Source organism: Aptenodytes patagonicus, chromosome Z (genome assembly GCF_965638725.1).
Source record: "Aptenodytes patagonicus chromosome Z, bAptPat1.pri.cur, whole genome shotgun sequence".
In the NCBI taxonomy this organism is placed as follows: domain Eukaryota; kingdom Metazoa; phylum Chordata; class Aves; order Sphenisciformes; family Spheniscidae; genus Aptenodytes; species Aptenodytes patagonicus.
Genome location: NC_134982.1, coordinates 47838712 through 47854587, shown reverse-complemented (window position 1 = coordinate 47854587; position 15876 = coordinate 47838712). Strand labels below are relative to the sequence as shown.

General features: G+C 38.9%; 1 protein-coding gene across 5 annotated transcripts in view; it reads left to right on the top strand.

The window, feature by feature from the left end:
* Window positions 1–15876, top strand: part of CDC14B (cell division cycle 14B) — a 47915-nt gene that overhangs the window by 22114 nt on the left and 9925 nt on the right. For 3 of the 5 annotated variants that reach the window (XM_076363148.1, XM_076363147.1, XM_076363144.1), the window contains exons 6-12: window positions 4295–4361; window positions 5825–5887; window positions 6805–6892; window positions 7237–7467; window positions 9255–9393; window positions 9524–9677; window positions 10454–10554. In XM_076363148.1, the coding sequence (XP_076219263.1) occupies window positions 4295–4361; window positions 5825–5887; window positions 6805–6892; window positions 7237–7467; window positions 9255–9393; window positions 9524–9677; window positions 10454–10554 (843 nt within the window). Of the gene's footprint in view, window positions 1–4294; window positions 4362–5824; window positions 5888–6804; window positions 6893–7236; window positions 7468–9254; window positions 9394–9523; window positions 9678–10453; window positions 10555–13079; window positions 13226–15876 lie in introns of all 5 variants that reach the window. The other 2 variants (XM_076363145.1, XM_076363146.1) reach the window with 1 other exon arrangement.

The following is a 15876-nucleotide window of genomic DNA, read 5'->3' as shown; positions in this document are numbered from 1 at the left end:
ATGCAGAAAAAACTTCTTAGGAGGCAAGTTTACTGTCCAAATATATTGTTATGGGGTGATTAATTCAGTCTGTGCTTGTTTGTGTGATGATCTGAATTTCTATTGCTTCCCCCCTGCCACCACCACAGTATAATGGTGTAGTAGCACCTCTCTTCATTTGCATACTTCCATCATCGCATTTCTCACTTTTAAATTCCATTTTTATATTCCCAGAAGAACAAAAGTTGTCCTTAGGAAGACTGTAGGGTTTGTTTCTAAATATCATAAAGGTGTATGTCGGTGATGGAGATAGTAGCTTTTCACTCGGGTCATATACTCTGCCCAAATTCCCAGACCATCACTTCAACAGCACTACTGAAAGAAATGCGAAGATGTGTTATATAATAAGACTTACTGAGAGCTGACTTCTGAAGACATGTCCAGCCTCTGGGATAAAGAATACCGCCTGCTGAAGTGTCTGCAAACTTTACCATTTTCTTGAGTTTACTAGTGCAACTAAACCTGGTGCAGATAGAGGAATTCAGATTACGTTAATGATCAGCTGAGATATTGGTCTGGGCTCTGTTCCTTTAAGATCTTCCTCATCTCTGCAAAAACAGTACCTCCCCATAGAATAATAAAAAGTCGGTCAGGTAGTTGCTACTTAGGGTCATTATCAACACAAAAACTTTTGTTAGCATGATGCAAAGAATTTCTTGTTTCACTTATAGAATCACAGTGAGATTGGAAGGGACCTCTGGAGGTCATCTGGTCCACCATCCCTGCTCAAGCAGGGCCACCTGGAGCCAGTTGCCCAGGACCACGTCCAGATGGCTTTTGAATGTCTCCAAGGATAGAGACTCCAGAGCCTCTCAGAGCAACCTGTTCTAGTGCTCAGTCGCACTCAGAGTGAAAAAATGGTTCCTGACGTTCAAAGGGAGCCTCCTGTGTTTCAGTTTGTGCCCATTGTCTCTGGTCCTGTCACTGAGCACCACTGAAAAGAGCCTGGCTCTGTCTTCTTTGCACCTTTCCTTCAGGTATTTATATACATTGATAAGGTCTCCCATGAGCCTTCTCTTCTCCAGGCTGAACAGTCCCAGCTCTCTCAGCCTTTCCTTCTATATGAGATGCTCCAGTAGCTTAATCATCTTTGCAGCCCTTTGCTAGACTCTCTCCAGTATGTCCGTATCTCTCTTGCACTGAGGAGCCCAGAACTGGGCACAGTACTCCAGGTGTGGCCTCCCTAGTGCTGAGGAGAGGGGAAGGATCACCGCCCTTGATCTGCTGGCAATACTTTGTCTAATGCAGTCCGGAATACCATTAGCCTTCTTTGTTGCAGGGCATATTGCTGACTCATGTTCAGCACGGAGTCCACCAGGACCGCTAGGTCCTTTTCTGCAAAGTTGTTCTCCAACTTGGCAGCCGCCAGCCTGTGCTGGTGCCTGGGGTTGTTCCTCCCCAGGTGCAGGACTTTACACTTCTTGTTGAACTTTATGAGGCTTCTGTCAGCCCATTTCTCCAGCCTGTCAAGGTTCTTCTGGATGGCAGCATGACTCTCTGGCGTATCAGCCACTCCTCACAGTTTCGTGTCATCAGCAAACTTGCTGAGGGAACTCTGCCCCTTCATCCAGATCATTGATGAAGATGTTGAACAGGATCAAACGCAGTATTGACTCCTGGAGTACACCGCTAGTTCCTGGCTTCCAGCTAGGCTTTGTGCCACTGACCACCACCCTTTGGGCCCGGCCATTCAGCCAGTTTTCAATTTCAATCCACCTGTCTGCTCAACCAGCCCACACATCACTAGCTTGTCTATGAGGATCTTAGCTAGACAATGTCAAAGGCCTTACTGAAGTTCAGGTAGACAATATCCACTGCTGTCCCCTCATCTACCGGGCCGGTCATTTCATTGTAGAAGTTTATCAAATTGTTCAAGCGTGACTTTGCCTTGGTGAATCCATGCTGACTACTCCTTACAATTTTCTTGTCCTTAGTATGCCTGGAAATGGTTTGCAGGATTAGCTGCTCCATCACCTCTCTGGGGATTGAGATGACACTGACTGACCTGTAGTTTCCTGGGGATTCCTTCTTGCGCTTCTTCAAGTTCAGGGTGACATTTGCTTTCCTCTAGTCTTTAGGCATTTCTCCCAGTTGCCGTGATCGGTCAGAGATTATTGAGAATGGCCTTGCAATGACACCAGCCAGCTCCCTCAGCACTCATGGGTGCATCCCATCATGGCCCATGGACCTAGGTATGTCCCGTTTGCAGAAGTATTCCCTGATCTGATATTCTTCCACCAAGAGTACATTTTCCTTACTCCAGCCTTTCCCCCTGGTTTCTGGGACCTGGAATTCCTGAAGGCTGGTCTTGCTAGTAAAGACTGAGGCAAAGAAGGCATTCGGTACCTCAGCCTTTTTCATGTCCTGTGTAACCAGGTCCCCTGTCTCATTGAGCAGTGGGCCCACATCTTCCCTAGTCTTCCTTTTGTCGCCTATGTACTTATAGAAGCCTTTCATGTTTTCTTTGACATCCCTGGCCAGATTCAATTCCGTTTGGGCTTTAACTTTCCTAACTTCATCCCTGGATGCTCAGACAATGTCTCTATGTTCCTCCCAGGTTACCTGTCCTTGCTTCCACCCTCTATAGGCTTCCTTTTTGTGTTTGTATTTGTCCAGGATTTCCTTGTTCATCCACGCAGGCCTCCTGGCATTTTTGCCTGCTTCATATTCATTGGGATGAACTGCTCTTAAGCTTGAAGAGGGTGATCCTTGAATATTAACCAGCTTTCTTGGGCCCCTCTTCCCTCCAGGGCCTTATCCCATGAGACTCTTCGAAGCAGATCTTCGAAGAGGCCAAAGTCTGCTCTCCTGAAGTCCAGGGTTGTCAGCTTGCTTTTCACCCTCCTCCCTGCCCTCAGGATCCTGAACTCCACCATCTCATAGTCACTGCATCTGAGGCTGCCTTTGACTTTCACATCCCCAATGAGCACCTCCTTGTTGGTGAGTATGAGGTCCAGCAGAGCACTGTTCCTCATTGGCTTCTGTATCTCTTGGAGGAGCAAGTTGTCACCAGTTCCTTGCATGAACCTCTTGGATTGCTTATGTCCTTCTGTGTTGTCCCTCGAACAGATACTGGAGTGGTTGAAGTTCCCTGTGAGGACCAGGGTCTGCGAATGTGAGGCTGTTCCTATCTGTCTGTAGAGGGCCTGATCCACTTGTTCTTCCTGGTCAGGTGGTCTAACAGACACCCACTACAGTGTCGCCTTTACCTCACCTCTCTTTTACCTGAATGGGGTTCTGTTATTTCCTTCTCCTGCTGATTTTTTTTTCCCCACCGTTCACACTGATTCATTAGGGAGGAAAAGGATACAAACAAATTGTAGAGCCATCCATCCAGGTTTTTCAGAAGTTCTTCCTCTCTCAGTTGAAATTTGAACATGATAAATATTTACTTTTTTGAAACATTAATGATTCTCTGCTGATGAGGGCTGCACGGTGTCAAAAGAAGGTGTTCTGCCAAGGCATAGTATTCTTTGATGCAGATTCAATTTAAATTTATTTTTTGACTTGACTATAGTATTCCTCTAGAATGCTTACTCTACAGTGCTTATGGAATCTAATAATGGTCACATACTAAGAACATGCCATTCTTGGCTCAACAGAATTTAAAACATTGTAGTTGAAAGAAGGGGTTTTAATGAAAACCAGTTTCTCCTCATGTTTAAGCATAAACTATTTTATGCATCTTAAGGAAAGTCTTTTAATATATCTACACAAATGTGTATCTTGACAGTTTTAGTAAGAAGATGCTGTTCATGTATACATAGAATGCATGGGTGCAGCATCTTTTTTAAATTGAGTTTGAAGAAAAAATTTGCAGTGTATTAAAACTTGACTTTTTTTGAAAGTGTACGTCAGAAGAAAATGTTCTAAGAGTGTATGTTAGAATATGATACTAATTTAGGCATTAGCTTTTGCCACAAGGAATTTGTGTTGTCTGTTCTTTGTTGACATGAAGACTGAAACATGCCAGTTTCAATGTTCATGTCAGAAATTGAACATGTCAGCTTTACCAAAACTATGACTGGAGTAATCTTACACTTGGATCATCTGTTAACATAACTTACTTTATGTTTTGTTATTATTGTAAAGTGCAAGGTAGGGGAAATGAAATAATCGTTTGACATAATTATTCCACTATAATAGTAATTATCTTGAAGCAATTTTTTAAAGGTGTTTTAGAGAAATATCTTCAATTGCTTTCACTTGGATTAAAATGGGATAATTTTACTGTTTTGGTCATTATATCTTATAGGGATGCTTCCTTTGGTACTTGCAGTTTTCATCTGACATTGCTGGACTGTTTTCATGCAATAAATAAGGTCAGTAAAACAGTATTTTTCATATTGCAAAAAGTCAGCTAAATTTTGCCCAGCAGAAGGAGGTGGCTTAGGAAGCCAGGATCCAATTAGAGCTGTGCAGTAGCAGATTTTCCGATTGTTGCCTAGCTTATTATGTATTACGCATTGTAACAAAACTTCAAGATACAGCATCCGTAGAAGTCAACCGATACCTTATAATCAACTAGTGAAGATTTTAAAGAGGGAATTTTGAGTTTTATTTATGTAATCTTTCAGGACAGTCATTCACACGGCTAATCCCTAACAATTGTGTGATAAGTTTATTATATGCCCCCCTGGTGTTACATTTTAGGCTGAATATAGCCTGTGAAAGTCATTTTGAATTGGTTAGTGATACTTTCTAGGCATTTGCAGCATGTGCTAATGACTTCAAGTTTTGCTTTAGTAATACAAATAGAACAATGTTAGGAGGCAGGTGCTTTTTTTTTTTAACTACAAATTATCATAATCTATTGTTTTATAGCAATACAGCAGTGAAGTAACGTGGCATTGAAGGACAGGGGAATTGATACGCATTCTTTTTAGCCTGTATGAGTAGTGAAATGGGGAATTCTGCAGCTCTCTGGCCTACTACTGTCTTTTGTATTATAGGTATCTCTGCCAAATACTGGTGTTTTTACTGAGTAAGCCAGCTTCTTGCAGATTTGTGATTTTCAGCTTTTTTGGATGTTTTGGCATTGGCTGCTTGTAAGCCAGGAGTGGTGAATTGCTATTCTTTTTAGTACTGGTGAAGGAAAGCTATGAAGTTTTCCAGCAAGGAAAACTACAGAAGATTATGCAGTGAAAGGGGAGATTAGAATGTAGTATTTTAAATATCTGGAGATACGGGATTATCTTTGTTTGTGCTTCCTGACTTAACAAGTGGGTAAACTGCCAGTTACCCAAATGTTTACATTTTTTATACAGTATTAAATATAATGGTTGTGGATAATTACAGGACATCAGGGACCACACTAGTGTCTGCTTAGGACTGTGTGTCTGCAAACAATTTAAAATCAATGAAGATATTAGCATCGTAATGAGAGCAAATAGCATTCATGCACAAAAATATTTGCAATCCTTGAGTGCAGACTTTATAATGTGCTTATAATTTCAATAGATAATTTTTGCCAGTTATTTTTCTCTGTTTTATTTTGTACTCCTAGCAGTAATAAAAAGACTGAATGCTTCTGTAGTCTGGAATTTTGTAGTGATTCGATGAAAACAGAAAAGAGTGGATTTGCTTGTCTAACTTCACTTATATTAAAATTTACAAATCTGTTTTGAACCAAGACTCAGTTGATCTGTATTTTTTCAAATACATGAAGAAATCTCTCTGAAAGAGTAGAACAGGTATTAAGGGGCTTTCAGTAACCTAAGAGAGTGATAAACGGTCCTCATTGAAAAGATGTTTTCTTTGTTAAAAGCTGTATTCTGAATTTTAGGCTTTGCTATATGGTTTCCTGGATTTCAATACGTTTGATGTAAATGAATATGAGCATTATGAAGTAAGTGTTCAGTATCAATCTTCTGATTTGTTTGCTGTCACTAATGCTAAGATGATTGTTTATAATATGTGTTTTTTTTTTTTGTAGTATGAGGTTCCATTTCTGTTTTGTCTCTTTAAACTTCGATTGTTAAATAAAGGTGTTTGGTCAGAGAGAGAATATTAAAATTCAGATTTAAGCATAGTCAGCCTCAAACATGGGGGGAAAAGCAGAAACCAAAATGGAATACGTTTTTCCATTGTTATTAAAGCCCTGGAAGATGACTGGGGAGTGGGAATTTGGCCACCTTTTAGAGGTCATGCATATTCTTGAGCAGTCTTGATGAGAAACTCAAGGGCATACAAGTCCAAGTCTAACTGAATTCTGGAGAGCAATTAAAGTATGTATCTGTGAACACATGGCAAAGGTAGAATAACACTCTTTGAGGTAAAGAAGGAAATGGGTGGGAAACTCCAAGCCTATAAAATTCACTTTGGGGCATGGGAAACCAATGTGACAATGAAGGACTGCAACTATTGACTATATGCAGTCTCAGAAATGCAAAGCTGCCAGTTATCTGTAAAGAGAAAATTAAGTGTTCTTAGAATCTAAAAAATCATTATTTAAATTGTAAACAGAGATAAGGCCAAGGTCATAATTTAGAAACCTATAAAAAATTAAAAATTGGAAGTTGCCCTTCATCTGAAGGGCATCGGTTGTGTTGTTCTAAAACTCTAATTTAGAAAGAGGAGAACACAGGCAAGGAAAGTGAGGTTGAGTGCACCTGGCATCCTCCCGATGGAACAGAAAGCAGGCTACTAACATAACTTCCTTTGGCAAAAATTGTACATCACTTCTATCTAGCATGTATTTTGAAGCAATAAGGAAAAGCCTGAAAATACAGGGATAATGATAAAACAAGCATTTTCTCTTGACAGAGAGCAGAAAATGGAGATTTTAACTGGATAATACCAAACAAATTCATTGCCTTCAGTGGACCTCATTCAAGAAGTAAAATTGAAAATGGTATGCTTAAAAAAGGAGGTGGGGGACACAAGCCCACTGCTTTCTTAGTTGATTGTTATCAGTAAGAACAAGCTTTAAAAATTGTTCCTCAAACAGTGTGTTTTTTCCTTGGCTCCTTTTCTTTTATAAGAACCCTGGCAGTAAAATTTTAATGCTTGGTTTAATTGTATGTGACCTAGGTGGTTATGTTAAAATTCCATTTTCGGTTAGTCTATTTCTTTATGTTGAACATGAGTTCTATTTTGGAAGTGTTTTCATCTCTCGTTTTTGAGTCTTTGTTTATTTCTGCAGTTTGAGCCTTACTCTCTTCTTCCCCGCCCCCCCCCCCTTCTTTTTTCAAATAGGCTATCCCCACCATGCTCCAGAGGCTTATTTCCCATACTTCAGGAAACATAAGGTCACCACTATAATACGCCTCAACAAAAAGCTTTATGATGCCAAACGATTTACAGATGCTGGATTTGAGCATTTTGACCTCTTCTTTGCTGATGGAAGCACACCTAGTGATACTATAGTTAAAACATTTCTAAATATTTGTGAAAATGCTGAAGGTGTTATAGCCGTTCATTGCAAAGGTATAGTGTAAAAAGAATTTATATTACAAGTGATGCTTGTAGTAACAGTTCCTGAGGTATTTTGCACTGTAATTCCGTTATATGTAGTTATTAACATCTCTGCCAAACTGCAGCTTTTCCATACAAATTCTTTCTAGGCTTCTGTTCTGCACTTCATCTTCTAATTTTTTTAAGTTCCAGACAAATCTTCCCAGCTGTTTCCAAGAATGAGGTTGGGGAAAGTGAGGTTGGCAATATCAACAGCTCTTTCTGCTAGCAAGTGTTAGCACTTTCAAAGGATGCTTTTGAGCAGGAATTTGAAGTCCTGGCAAGGTTTATAGGTCTTTCTGAAAATACACAGTTAAATATACCAAGTCATAAACTTTTGAAAATAATCAGTGCAGCTTTTTGAGGAGATTCCTCATAAAGTATGAGTGTTCTTCCAGAACCACAGAAATCTTTATCCCTCAGAAACCCTTTATACTACCTACATTGGGCATGCTCTGAATATCTGTTCCTCCAGAGTTACGCTGCCAAGGAAAAGATACTCAGAGCATGCCCAATGCAGCTAGTGTAAAGATACAGTTTTCTGTGGTTCTGGAGGACCTATGTTTCCCTTCCCACACCATCTGTCAGATATTTGTTCTGCACAAACTTCGCCTCACTAGCGTACCTGATAATACTGTTACTGAAGGAGAAAGGCCTTTCCTTAACCCATTTGCCTGGGACCTGCAAAGGCTGCATTTTTGTTCCTGGATCTGCCATCCATTTGCTGCATGTTTAACAGGATTATACTGTGAAGTGGAAGGATTGGTAAAAAATTCCTTCTTGACTGTTGCGAAGCAAGTTGCATGCTCTTACTCTCCGCTGAGGTGATAAATTCAGGCATATCGCTTAATTGATTACGCCTGAATATTGAGTATCGGTGGTACAAGTGCTTTGTTTTCATTCAAATTAAGAAGTTCTTTGATATTTATCATACTAATGGTGTCTAGACTACCTTATGTTCCTGAGCCTGCTCTTACTCTTGAGAAAGAGTAGAATGCTGTAGCCTGTTCTTAAAGCTGAGCAAGGCATGGGAAGTGCCGTGTGGTTGTCTTGGCTATTGGGCTATACTGAAGATTTTACACTAGTGTTGATCAGTCGCTTGTTAAATGAGAGAAGGTGATGTGTAGTTTGACATTTAGAGCAAGTGATCGAGGAGAGGAGCCACTTAGCTGGAGCTGTCCTCCTTTCCTTCTCGTGTTTCCCAAGGTAAATAGAACTGTTTTGAGGGCCATTGCAAAGAAGGTTCCTCATTCTGGAGTACTTTTGGGCTGTGTCGACTAGTACCAGGCTTGCTTATTGCAAAACTTGTCTTTTCCTTGGGAACTATAAGAGATTAGTTAGAGGAGGGATTGGAAGAGCAACTGATTTCAGTGCAATGTATGATCAATTTGCAAGAAGGTGCTTTGAGAATTTTTGAAAAAAAACAGCTGTTTTATCCCATGCATAAAAACATTCTCATACCCATATAACATATTCATAGATAAATAGGTAAATAAAGATAGACAGACTTACAGATATTTGTAAAGTCACTGGCTTTGCAAGGTTACCTCACTCAAAACCCATGTGAACAGTGTGTTAGTAACCTTGTATATGGAAAAAAAAATTCAAAAGGTGAGTTGCACTTATCAGGTTTGATCAGTAACAGCTTTGTTTAATAAACTAGGCAAGTAACTATCTGTCCAAGTAACAATGTCTGTAGCTACAGCAGACTCCAGATGAAGATGAGTATCTAAAAGAAGCCATTATTTTATCTTACACAGCTGGTCTTGGACGAACTGGCACACTTATTGCCTGTTATATCATGAAGCATTATCGGATGACAGCTGCTGAAACTATTGCCTGGATTAGAATAAATAGACCTGGTTCAGTTATTGGACCACAACAACACTTCCTGATGGAGTAAGTAGATTGACTATAAATGTTTTCAAAAATAGATCTAGATGTCTTTTTCTTCTTCTTTTATTGTACACTTAATAATCTTTGGTGTTAATTTGTTGTGTTTTGGGCTTTTTTTCCCATGTTATGATAGCAAACAGGCAGAACTTTGGACAGAAGGAGATATTTTCCGTGCAAAGTTGAAAGGAAGCCGTAAAATTGCTGTAACAAGAATTCTGTCAGGAGTAGATGATATTTCAATAAATGACACGAGAAACAGGAGAACCATCCGAAAGGACATTGAACTGGTAACCATCCGAATATTGTGCTCTTGTAAAAGTTGTAATGGCTGTTGAGAATCTCTCAGGCTCTGAACAAACCTGTGGGTACAGTAAAACTATGTTAATCAGATTATTTTTCTGTTTGCCATTTTTGTATCAAGGGATATGGGGGGAGAAATGTTATGGACAGCAAGTATGAAAAATGAAGTGCAGTACACAAGTGAAGTAGGAGCATCCTTATACTTTAGTAATTAGGTAAATATTAGAACAAAAAAAGTACTCACAATTTGCAATCAAAACCACTGTGATTTTGATTTGGATTGTCTATTACTTCATTGTTTGTGTTTAAAGGGAAGGGATGAAAGGTTTTTTTCTCTTTTTAGTTTCTAAGTAATTGCAACTTCTATTATACCTTTTGATGCTGCTTTTTAAAAAAACTGCACTGCTGTTTTAAAAAGGCAAGTGAAGGAGGGAAATACTGTACCTGAGTGAAGATTGTACTGTACCTAAGCAAAGATTTGATAATATGTTTCCACTGTTTTAAAGGTAGGCAACATTCTGATGCATGTAATTCATAAGACCACTTAATGGTTTACAGGTTTAAAAGCAGCAAACAGGAGACTAGAAAGAACAGAATTGTATTTATGCAAGTGAATCTCCTTTGATTTTATGCTGGCAAACTTTCCTGTTGGGATAGTTCTAACTTAAAGATATAATTCTTTTACATTTAATTTTAATTCTTAAATGTCTAAGTGTCTATATTTTAATCTCGGTTTATGCCTTCCCCGCCTCCACTTATCCAGTACAGTGATGAGGATGAAACAAACTGTGTAACACAAGGTGATAAGCTTCGTGCTCTGAAAAGTAGAAGGCAGGCAAAAGCTCCAACTGCATCTCCGCTAACGTAAGTCAGTTTCTAAATGTATAAATGCCAGAAATACATTTAACTTCTTCTTTATGCATACTTCCTTTGGCCCCAGAATTTGTTGCCAAGGCTGCTTTTACTCATTTAAAACAAGCATGAGATTCACCGTTTCTCTGAAGGCTTGGTGAGAGCTAAGGAGGCAGGAGAACTTGGTTAAAGAACTGCATTACTCAGTTTCTAGTTTTCTGCATTGTTTTTTATTCCAGTAGTCTGCACTTTACAAGCTCCCATAGTATTTCTGAATGCTGTACTTTTAGTTTAATCACAAACATTCCCTTGTCTTTCCTGTGGTAGTATAAAAATGGAAGAATATGACTCTGTGTGGTGGTGTTTGATTGGCTGAAATAAGGTACGCACTGTTTTTTCGAGTAAAGTCAGCTACCTAAGAAGAGTTGAAAGAAGAATCTTTAGCTTCCTTTCCTTTCCTCTTCCTTGGAGAGGAGCTTTCCCTAAATCCTGTGGGCTTTGGGACAATGGCTGGTATGTCTGGAAGGCAGGGAGTAGCACTATTTCAGTAAATAAATTCAAAAGGAGTGCATTTCTGTCAGGGAACCTGGTATGCTAGTCTCTTTGTTTTAGACAAGTACTGAAACACCACCTGTAAAAGAAAGTTTGTAGTCACCTTTCCATCTGTTGTAGCTTGTAGCAGCTGTCGGTAGAAAAACTTTCTGTCCGCCCTTAAATAAACTACAAGAGAATGTAAGACTTGCAAGATGTATCTGGATCTCATTTGATTGCTAGGAAAGGAATGGTGACCCCTGGCTGTCAGATTTTGCAAATAACACAGCACCAGAGTCACAGACCAAAGGCAACTTGGCTTTTGTTCTGCTGTGTTTCTGTAGAGGATGATGCTACTAGCTGCTGGCCTTTTTTTTTCTTTTTTTTTTTTTAAGGCCAAACAGTGCCATCAGACTTTTAGAAAAAGTGAGAGGTATATAGTAAGAATGTGCTGAAGGTAAAGGACTATGTCTTTGGAAACCCTCACACATTGCTATGTATGAATTCTGCTTTTGTTTTAAAAGATTTTCTTTTGTTCATGCTCATCATTTACACAGGCAATCATATAAGAAACAACAGATTCAGAACAAAGCTTGCACCCAACTGACAATAAAAAAACCCGAAAACACATCACCTCAGTTACCCCAAATAGCACAATAAAACACAGCTACCTTGCACATTAGTTTCTAAGGCACATAGTGCCTTAGTTTCCACTTTATGAAAGGTACTTTAAGTCATGTAATAAAGGTTGTGAAAGATCTCATTTATTGTATGTTCCATAGAATGAACGTAGACTGTATGATATTCTATTCACAGCCATTGTCTTAATATGCAGAAAGCCTATCAACTATTAAAATACTACTCCATTCATGAAGCATTCTGCAACATGACTGCTCTAATTAAAACTAGTTAGCTTGTACTCCTGTAGAATTAAAATAATCAATCTAGAGCTTATAGTTGTTTTTTATAGTGTGCATTGTGGCACAGGGAGTTGGAATTTCCCTCTTCCTGTTCCCCCGAGTTATTTGTATGGGTTGCAGCTTGTACTGAAATAATTTGGTGAAAAATGAGTGTATAACTTCTTACGTTCTTCATGTTACTGTTATTAAACCAAACTATTGCTAGGAATATTTAGCTGCCCTACCTGAGTCAGAAGTCTTCCCTACTAGAAGAGGTGTCAGTCTTTTTCCCTTTTAGTTCAGACTGCTAAAAATAAATAATCTTGCAGTGAAATTGATTAATTTTATCTAAGCAAACAAAAACAATCTTCTAAATCCTCTATGTAGTTTTATTTCACAGAAAAGAGAAAAAAAAAAAGGCAAAATAAGAGCACCAGAATCTGGGACAATTACAGTCTCTGAGAGCTAGAGGCATTGCTTACACTTAAGTCGCAAGGGATTTGTGTATAACATTTGTTAATGTTTATTGAAGTTGGTTGTATAAACTCTATATGCTTTGATGAATGGATACTTTGTATATGTTCTAATTAGCAATATTCTGCACCTTTGGCAAAGGATTATGAATTAGCTTTTGCTACTTTGACCACAGGAAGGTAATATACCCCATCCTCTGGGTGTTTACATAAATTGTTTGTTCCTGCAAACTGATCTGGCTCTGATCTAATGTTTTAGTATTAAAACATATGATTGTGAAGTAGGATGTATGAATACAGGCTGATCAAACTGCGTAAGAGATGGCAGGAAGTGGTCAGAGATGTACTGGTCCATCATGCACTTATTTTTAACAAAGTGATACAGACTTTCTTTGGAATAGACGACTTCAGTGAGGATTTCAGAAAATTTGCTTTGATTCCAGCAACATGTGGATACTACATTTGGCGATTTATGGTTGCATGGATTGTTAGAGTCATAGAAAGTAAGAAAATGCTTGGCAAAGGTTATAGAGGAGTATGCTTTTGAAGAACTTGAAACAAGCTAAAATGCACCAGTAGCTTTTGCTTTTGAATTTTTGTTCATCTTTTCCTCCCCCTCCAACCCCTTTTTTAGATGGCTCCTAGCTATGCTGGTGTCTACACTGTGTAGCATTGTCATCTGGTGGATTGTATGTGGCTCCCTTCTGCCCAGCCTGCTATTCTGTCTAGATGGTTTAAGAACATAGTAACCATCAGGACCCCCTGAGAGAGAGCCACTGTGTAAGTGTCCCATTCCATTTCTCTACAATACCTCACGCTTTCTGTCTAGTATGTCTCATAAATGCATGTTTTCATATCATGTTTCTTACTGGCTTTGTTGCAAGAGTAAATTTCACTGCTCTGGCTTTGTTGTATTTTTGTATATATTATTTGGAATAACTGAGTGATTTTTATGGCTGGCTTGCAATACAAAAAGGTGCAGAGCTTTTATAATTAGGATAGTTTATAATTTTGAAGCCTTTCTTCTCTGCATGCTCCTGCAAATAAGCAAAACTATATAAGCAAAACTGTATTTGTAAAAAGGAAAAAGTACTGCTTTAAAATATGATCCTATCCTTTGCATATTGCAAATGAAGATGTTAGCTCCAGTTTTACTTTGAAATTCATGAACTTGCAAAGGAGCTTAGTTTCCCAAAGGATGGTTTTACTCACGTGAAATGCCAGGAATTAGAATTTGTTAGAAATGTCAGTAGGTCTTTGTTTTTACTAAGAGATTATATTATTATATGCCATAAGAGGCAGTAGAATGGGACTTCTTTTTTCCTTTTTAACATAACAGAAGATGAGGCAGGTTGCAGTATTAGGTCAAGGCTCACTTGTTTACCCAGCCAATCTGGTTTCATCTTCTTTTGTTCTCAATTATTTTTTTATAAAGCTTTATGAGACTAGTTAAAAGCATTAAAAACATATTAGTTCCTTGAGCACAGTTTTCACTCTTTCTCCACTCTGCTTTTGTCAGAGTGGCTGCAGTGATTGCTGTGCCTTGCTTCTACTTAAAAGGTGCAATGTTTTCATCAAACAACAACTTCCATCTTTTGGCCAAACAAAACTTCAGCAGCAGGCAGAGCTGCCAGGAAGCCCAAACAGGAATGTTTTGCATGCTACTGTGCCTTCCTGGAGCTGCTCCACCACCGCTACCCTCAAAGCGACGTGGTTACTTTGGGTGAACGCTTGAAACTTTGGTGCTCTCAGAGAAAAAATAGGTCGGAAAAAGTGTTTTACACCAGAGTACTAAGTAAGAAAAGGCATCCTCTCCTGGCAGAACATTAAGATTGAGTTTCTATTCTTCTTACCTTTGGCTTTGCAACTTTTTGTCCGCACTTTTAAAAAGCATGGGACTCTTTCTGCTAAAGTGGATGACCTAATAACTAAAGAATGAGAACTGGGGGACTTGTGGACAACTTAGTTATCCTATTAGCCTTAGCTGAGGTCATCTTAATCTATTCTTTTGGAGAAAGAAAAAAAAAAAAAGAACTAAAGATCACTTTAGCTGTTTGGTTTTTTTTCCATTGGTACCTAACTTTGTCAAAGAACATACTTAAATGAGAGGCTTGTTTTCAAAGTTTTACACTGAATGGAGCAGTATTTCTTGTCTGTGTTTTCCAGAAGTCAGACCTCAAATTTCTAAACACAGACTAAAAAGCTAAACTTAAAACACTGGTTAAAAAAATGAAACAATCTGTCCTTTTTTTTCCTGTACTGTAAGATCAATTTCACTCAACTATCATCCTTTCTTTCTCTTATGGTTTCTGTGTTCTGTCTAAAAATTCCCTTGCTAGAGGGAAAGAGAAAAAGACTACTTGATGCTGGTAAATGTGTCACGATGCAACCAATTGAGTTACTGGTGCTGCTGCCTCATATCCAGGATCGACAATCATACAAAGTTGGTTTATGTCGAGGAAAACACTTAAGCTTTTCTTAAAAGCTAGACTAACATTCTCTCCATTATGCAGCTGCTGTCCCTTGTGTTTTAAGAGATCAAATTGTCAATCAGGATCGTGAATCTCTCTGGGCTAGCCTGGCAGTCCTGTTGGTTGGAGCCCTGTAGACTGAAGAGTATCAGTCACTTGTTGCCTGTCGATGACTTGGAACAGTGGTAGAGGTCTCAGGCCTGTTTTCCTAAAAATTACGAGGTGATGAAGGAGAAAGCAATATTACATCTGACAGACCTCATAAAACTGGTATCCTTGCAAGAATAAAATGCCCAATGCAGGTCAGAGAAGACATGCTCCTGTGTAACCTCTCTTCCCCTCATCCCTCCCTAGGATACCGTAATACTTTTTCTTTTAAAAAAGCTTGTTGCGTGGATTGATTTCTCTCCAAGATGTATTACCTTGCTGGCATCCCAAGTCTTGTGGATTTTGTTTTGGGTTGTGGGGTTTGGGCTTTTGTGTCCTGGTGGTCTACCTGTCCCCACTCCCCACTCTGAGTTAAATGGTGAAAAAAAGTTGTGAACTATTTAAAAGATGATGCTACTGACCCAAATACTGTTCCGTTTAAGCAGGTTTTGATTTGTTTAAAGGCCAATATATTAGCTTGAATAAGAAAGTAGCGTATACACTAGTGTGGTGTTTGGGGAGTATATTAGGTTCAGAACTACCAAGTCATGCTTCCTTTACAGATTAACTGGAGATGAAAAATTCTTACAATATATGGATTACCTATTTTAGTAGCGTGGCTATTACAGCATCCTGTAGCCTGTGTTCAGGAAATGTTCTGCTTTTTCTTTCTTTTTTTAAAAAAACGTATTTCATTGAGTTAAAGCTTTGTGTACATCAGATACGCTTTCTGCTGGTGTTTCTGGAAGTTGGTTGTTGTCATGTACAGCATGACATGCTATTTTACATGAACAGTTACAAAGCAGTAAGGTG